The 6,861-nt window shown below is 34.2% G+C and overlaps 1 protein-coding gene across 1 annotated transcript; it reads right to left on the reverse strand.

Moving 5' to 3' along the window:
* Positions 1-1,307: 1,307 nt before the first annotated feature.
* On the reverse strand, positions 1,308-6,633 carry LOC123562605 (toll-like receptor 4). The gene has a single exon (XM_045355228.2). It carries the CDS (start codon positions 6,627-6,629, stop codon positions 4,032-4,034), a length of 2,598 nt encoding a protein of 865 aa, XP_045211163.2. The 5' UTR covers positions 6,630-6,633; the 3' UTR covers positions 1,308-4,031.
* Positions 6,634-6,861: the final 228 nt, after the last annotated feature.

Raw genomic sequence — 6,861 nt, forward strand, 5'->3', positions numbered from 1 at the left:
CTACCCCTTACCTCTGTCATCAAATCACCCAAACCCTGCGTTAAAGCTATATTAGACTGACGAATGGTATCAACTATAGCAGAAGTCGCTTCTTTAAGAGCTTGTGTCATGTCAGGATTATCATTACGCCTAACAGAATCACCCATAACATTATCACGCTTTCTTAGGTTTTCATGGTTACAATTATCATCAGTTTCTGAAAGGTCAGGGTCGCAACGCGGCATGTCACTTACATGTTTTGATTAGTATTAGATGAATGCCCCACTTCAGCTCCCCCAACATCAAAGTCTGTATAAGCATTACCTGTACAATCACTTAAATCGGCATCTTCACCCTCATTGTCTCTCTTTTTAAGGTTTTTTCATTTCCCCATTATGCCTGCAAAAATTTAGACAACATTAAGAAGAGAGCAAAAAAAAAAATGAGTTGAAAGCATTTAGTATGTGACACAGCTGCTTTTTGCTTCAATTGCTTAGTACAATACAATCTGCTGGATATGCAGGAATCTTGATTTCTGCAGGATTTGCTGGATTCGCTGGAACTGCTGAACTCACAAAATCCGCCATTTCCAGCGAGTTCTTTTTCCAACCAAACCAGCACACTCTTCGCCAGGACGCACCAACATCTTCGCAAGGTTCGCATCACTGGATATGCCAGATTCATCTCCCAACTTCAGATTTACCCATCTTCGCCAAATTCCCTGTTGGTAGACATCACAGCATATCCCACTACTCTGACACCATAAAATGTGTCGGGGTCTAGGGACGATGAACTTAAAAACAACATTAAAAAAATGTGCGGTTCAAATCCTAGTTCATGCAAGGCTACTTAAGCAATTTTACCTAAGGAGCCGTACACTAAATCCCCGATATACCTATAATATACCACCTAAAGAATGAGAGACATGAGGGATGAAGTACAAGCCATATCTGATAAGTTTCCACAATATAATTGAAAAATATTCTCAAAAAAATGTACAAGTAAAATTCATAAATCGTATTTATACTAATATTTTCCCGCAAAATCTACGAGAAAGTATTTATCAAATGGCCTGACAGAGACACCTAGCGTTAAAAATGACAATCTGTTCATCTGTCTGTACGTTGTTCATCAGGTAAACTATGCAGAAACAGCGTGTTAACACCGTAAGCGGAAAATAAGTCGATATCATTTCAAGTTGCACAAATTCGGATAAGCCTTAAGACCGGATTCGAACCATAACAGAGTACCATATTACTATTTTTACGGATATTATCCCCCCCCACCCCCGAATACCGCAGATGTCACTGAAATCAGCAATATTGACCATCTACCAAATTTTTCAAATCATGCACCATTTATTTTATTGTTTTCCTCGACCCATATTCATATAACATTCAAATAGGAAAAAAGTCACAAAGATCGGATTAAAGCATTTTTAAAAAAAATAAATATTTCTATGGATCGTTTAGCTTACATTTTCATTGAACTGCAAGAAGACTGGCCAATATGAACACGGAACATTAAGAACTCAGTATATAGTTAAAATGCCAAAGGTTTAAATATCTAACTGAACTCCACATTGCTAAAAAGAGGCGTCAGCACCGGTACAGTCATACTTACAATCCAAAGTAAATAGTGAAAATACAAAGCTAATGGTTTTACATAATGCAAATAATACAGACGATTTTTATATCTGATTTAATGACAATTTATTGAAGACTAAATATCCTAGTTAAAGTGGATAGGCCATAGATATTTACGTTTAAATAAATTTCTTGTAAATCTCAGAGATTAACTGATAAAGAAATAATAATACAGACTTTTCATAAACATGACATTTGTTGATAAACTGCTGAAAAGATCTTGTTATATTTTCACTGTCATTAACGCCCCGTACTATGTTTTAATTCTTTTTCGATTTTTTAACTTCATTGTACGTGTTATAAAGAATCAGGCTCAAGACAGACGGAAATTTATTTTGATTTGTTGACCTTGTCCTTCAGACGTTAAGACATTTATGACAGGCGATACTTTTGTCAACGTCCAGTTAAGTGTCGGACATGCCTACTAAATGTTGTTGAGAACGAAAAATTGTCTATTTTGTGCGAAAGCTAAGACCTATACTGGTGCAAATATATGTCATTTATACATTGAATGAATATATGCCATTTTAACACGATAAATTACGGTGATATGTTTAGGACATACACGTGCCCTTATTCTTCTTAAGATTAAATCATCTTGTACGCATGACATCTTATTTAGAAGACACAACATCTTATCTCGTGCGCAAGACATCTTATTTCGAGCACACGGCATCTTATCTCGAGCGCACGACTCTTATCTCGAGCGCTCGATATCTTATCTCGTACGCACGACATCTTATCTCGATCGCATGACATCTTATCTTGTGCACATGACATCTTATCTCGAGAGCTCGACATCTTAACTCGAGCCTTCGACATCTTATCTCGATAGCAAGACATCTTATCTCGGGCGCACAACATCTTATCTCCAGCGCACGAGATCTTATCTCGTGCGAACGACATCCTATATATATAAATCAAGGCCCATCGTGTATATTCGGATCATTTAGTAAAAACATACGACGGTCACCGTTTTTGCTTTTGTTTCGTTTATACTTTAAACCGTTTTACGGATTAGTAATATAAAAACACAAACTGATAAAAAGCAAAATTTCATTATGAATCAGGAATGAATTAAGTCCTTGAGAAAATAAAGTTTATGTATGCAGGATTCGCCCATATAATAAAGAATTTCCCCTTAAAGTATGCATGCAATTTTCTAACTTTTCAAACAATGTGTAAACTGATGTTATCAGTCGAACTGCGATTTGTTGCTATTTTAACATGCAGTAAGCATCATTAATTTTGTTCAATTTTGAAGAAATATGGCCAATTATGTACACTGCTGATAAACTTGTACTTGTAGGAAGTTTAAATAACATCTAAATAGGCGGGACTCTAATTATCTACTTCTTCGTATGTTCTTATTGATGACCTAAACACACACAAAGGGCCCTAATATAAGAATCAAATAAGATGTCGAGCGTACATATAAGATGTCGAACGCTCGAAATAAGATGTCGTGCGCACGAGATAAGATGTCAAGCACTCGAGATAAGTTGTCGTGAGCTCAAGATAATTTATTCTTTAAAAAAGATAAATGTATGTCTTAAACATACCACCATTACAAATTCATTACCTTTATGTAAACATTTGTAACATTTTTACCAGAAAACAAAATAACTTTATACAGCTAGAAGTAGACATTTATAATGCATTTTACATTAAAAGATAGACCGACAAATTAAAGTGTATATTTTGATGATCATAATGTAAAGATATCAAAATGATAACGTTACTACCTTTCTAAAGATATAATTATTATGATGCTAAAGATGTTGATTGGGTAAATCATTTTAAATGATGACTTGAAAACTTAAAATGCTATAATCGTGTGCAAATATCTCAAAAGTAAGCAAACGGACCTATACATTGTATTTCAATATACTTTAGTCCATAAGTTGATTTACGACCCTGAGAAGTTTCAGTAAAATCTACATTGTAAACTCCTCAATAAAATTGTGATTTTCCCAAACACTCCCAAAATAAAAACTTTCAATATGTCTGTTCTTTTCAAATCAGTCTAGCAAGAAAACAATCACACGACCCTTTCTTTTTTATTTGCCGAATCGTCTAAGTATTATATGCAGAAGTTTTGAAAAATTAGGGTTTAATCAAATTCTACTTTTATCCGAACGTTCAGAACTACCTTGTGGTTGATTTTCCGTGCATAAAATAACACCTGAAAATAGGCGTGGTGGTTTTACAATAATACAATGTCAGGGTATAAAATGAGTCAAGCGAAAGCGACACATTGCAAATCAAGGCATTTTAAAAATCACAAAAGTCAGTTTAGCAAGAGCTATGTATCTTAATACAACCGTTGGCCAATACGAAAACCCTCGTACAAGACCAATATCAAACCCCTTGATTAATAATATTATACTATTGGGTGACATGAAATCATTCCTTTAACGCTTCCGTGAGATTATCCCAGAAAAGTAGTTCCCCTTCTTCTTCTGTCGTGTATTCTATATACGTATTGGACTTTATCCATTGCAACATTTCAGTGGTCATATTTCTGGTTGGGACATCTTCTAACATAACAACTACAAGACAATTTTCACCCCCTCGAGAATAAATACTTTCCATCCTCGCCATATTGAACTCATATACGCACCATTGGCTTTTCAAAAATTCTTTTGACAGAACTACAACAGTTTTTCTGCTGTTTCTTATTGCTTCAATTATATTGTCTGCAATATTGTTTCCAGGTAAAAAGTCCCTATCGTGTAAACACAACTTCATTTCTTGTTCCTCCAGATGTGGAATAATTTTGTCCAGAATAAAACGTAGATTTTCATTTGCATAAGATATGAACGTATCATATGTAAAATCTTCATTCGGATCATTATTAAGTCTGTTATAGCCAAATTGTCTGATTTTAGTAATCCTCATTAAATATCTTAATTTCCATCGGTTCTTGTAGATGATACCTCCAACAACAATTGAAAGAAATACTGAGACGCCGATTGAACTAAAAACAATTACAGCTGTGTACGAGCGACATTCTGTATCAAGTTTATTAACGGCTTCAACAAATTGCTCAGCTGAGAGTTTCGCGCCTGTTTTGTTGCGGAATATGTAATCTTGAAAGTGAAGCATATTATCTCTATGTTTGACCATCCATTCTAAAAACACTTTTTCGTCACAATTTGTGGTAAATGAATTGTTCCTTAGATCAATTGTGAACATTTTATCCATCAGTTTAGCGTTTGATTCCAGTTTGTTTGTAAGTACTGTAGGGAGCGCGCGAAAAGAATTAAATTTCAGGTTTATATGCACCAAATTGTTTAATGTATTTACATCAATAGTCCAAGTTTCGATGCTGTTCACACTTAAATCTAATGTTTCTAGCTTTGACATGTTCATAAATACTGTTGGTGGTAAGTACGATATGATATTTGATGACAAGTTCAAAACTTTGACATTCGTTAACCCTTCAAATATCAGGGGACCATAGTGCTCATTTGAAAGAATTAATCCAAGGAAATTTTCGTGAAGCTGGAGAATTTCAACAGCTTTAAAGTTATTAAAAAACCCAACTCCAATATGTGAACAATAATTTCGAGATAAATACAGATATTTCAGTTTTGGAAATGGTCCTATCGGCCCTATCCATGCATAAATGATATTGTCAGAAAAATCCAAGTGTTCAACCGTGTTTGACACTGGCAAAACCAGAAATGTTGTAATATTATATTTCATATTACTACGAGCAAATTCCACTATTTTTAAGCTCTTTGGAAAATATGGGTAGTTTTTGAACACATGTATATCGTTGTTTTCAAAATAAGGACAGTGTTCAGTGCTTTTGCTAATATTTCGTAAGAACTCAGTTTGCATATACGGACAATCAGAATCGTATCTCATAATTTCGCTGTAGTTTTCAATGGGTTCCTTTTCATACAAAAGAGGATTATGAGCGCTATTTTGATCGCTAGCATACACTTCCCTCAAATTACCCATACACGCCAATTGTAGTAGATAAGGTGCAAACGTAAATATATTGTCCTCTACGTGTAGGATTTTTAAAGATTTTGGAACAAGTATCAACGAATTTGTTTCAGCTAACTGAATTCGGTTACTGTTCAAAACAAGTTCATTCAATGTTGTATTCCAAAGGTAACAAACATCACGCTGTTTAAATTGTGTTCCAATACCAAACGTATTATAAACTTTAGAGTAGTTTAACGATTTGATTCTAGTAAACTGTAAGCTATATGAAATATTTCTCAACATTCGAAATCCAAGGCGTAAATTCTTAGATAAATCTAATACTTCTAAATTTGGAACGCCTTTAAAAGCCCCGGCGTATATGTTTTCTATGTTACAAGAAGACATATTCAATATTTTCACATGCGGAAGGTTTTGCAATGTAGAGTTTGTTATAACAGTGATGTTACAATTTCCGTTCAATCCAGACAGAACTAATTTTTGTAATGTCTTTAACATGCGATAGTACTCTGAAAACATTTTGTCATTCAGTCCATCCATGTACAAAACTTCAAGGTTACTTAAATAAGATAAATCCGGATATGATGCTTGTCCACTTGTATCTGCTTTCGAATTTCCATTCAGTTTAAGAGTCTTTGTTGTTAGCGGAAATTTAAAACCTTGTTCAACTGTTCCATCATATATAGCCAAAGTGTTGTCGTTAATATCAAGTAGCTCAAGACGATTAAATCTGGCAAACGAACCGTTTTCTATATGACTTATTTCATTTTGTCCCAGATACAACTCATTCAGTTCATCACATCCTTCCAAGTCAAACTCTTTAATGATTTGATAGTCGTTCAGCTCCAAACGCAGGACTGAAACATTGTAAATAGATGAGTTTCTTATAAATCCACATACTTTCAATATTGGTAACTTTGTTTTGGAACAATCCATCTGACTATAAGCCTCACAAAAGCATATTCCACCTGGTCCACAGGAAAATGCACTTGAAATAACAACAAATGATACGACCATAAGAAAAATGATCAATATTGCTTCCATGTTGCCTGCAATTCAAATGTTCACATGTAAATGTTATGTACAAACACTTATTTCAATATTTTGTAACACGTTTCTATTTTTATTGCGTAATAATACTTGAGTGGATTTTTATTGAACGAGATATGAAAAGCTTACAACATAAAATATTTGATACTAGAATATTAAATTTACTCCTCTTATCATATTCTAAAGGCTGGGCGTGGTGAAAAAATGCTTTATCGATCGCGACATT

Source organism: Mercenaria mercenaria, chromosome 2, assembly GCF_021730395.1.
Source record: "Mercenaria mercenaria strain notata chromosome 2, MADL_Memer_1, whole genome shotgun sequence".
In the NCBI taxonomy this organism is placed as follows: Eukaryota; Metazoa; Mollusca; class Bivalvia; order Venerida; family Veneridae; genus Mercenaria; species Mercenaria mercenaria.

Bases quoted from the DNA above. Each gene is read 5' to 3' on its own strand.
- LOC123562605 (XM_045355228.2), bottom strand. From the start codon at position 6,629: ATGGAAGCAATATTGATCATTTTTCTTATGGTCGTATCATTTGTTGTT.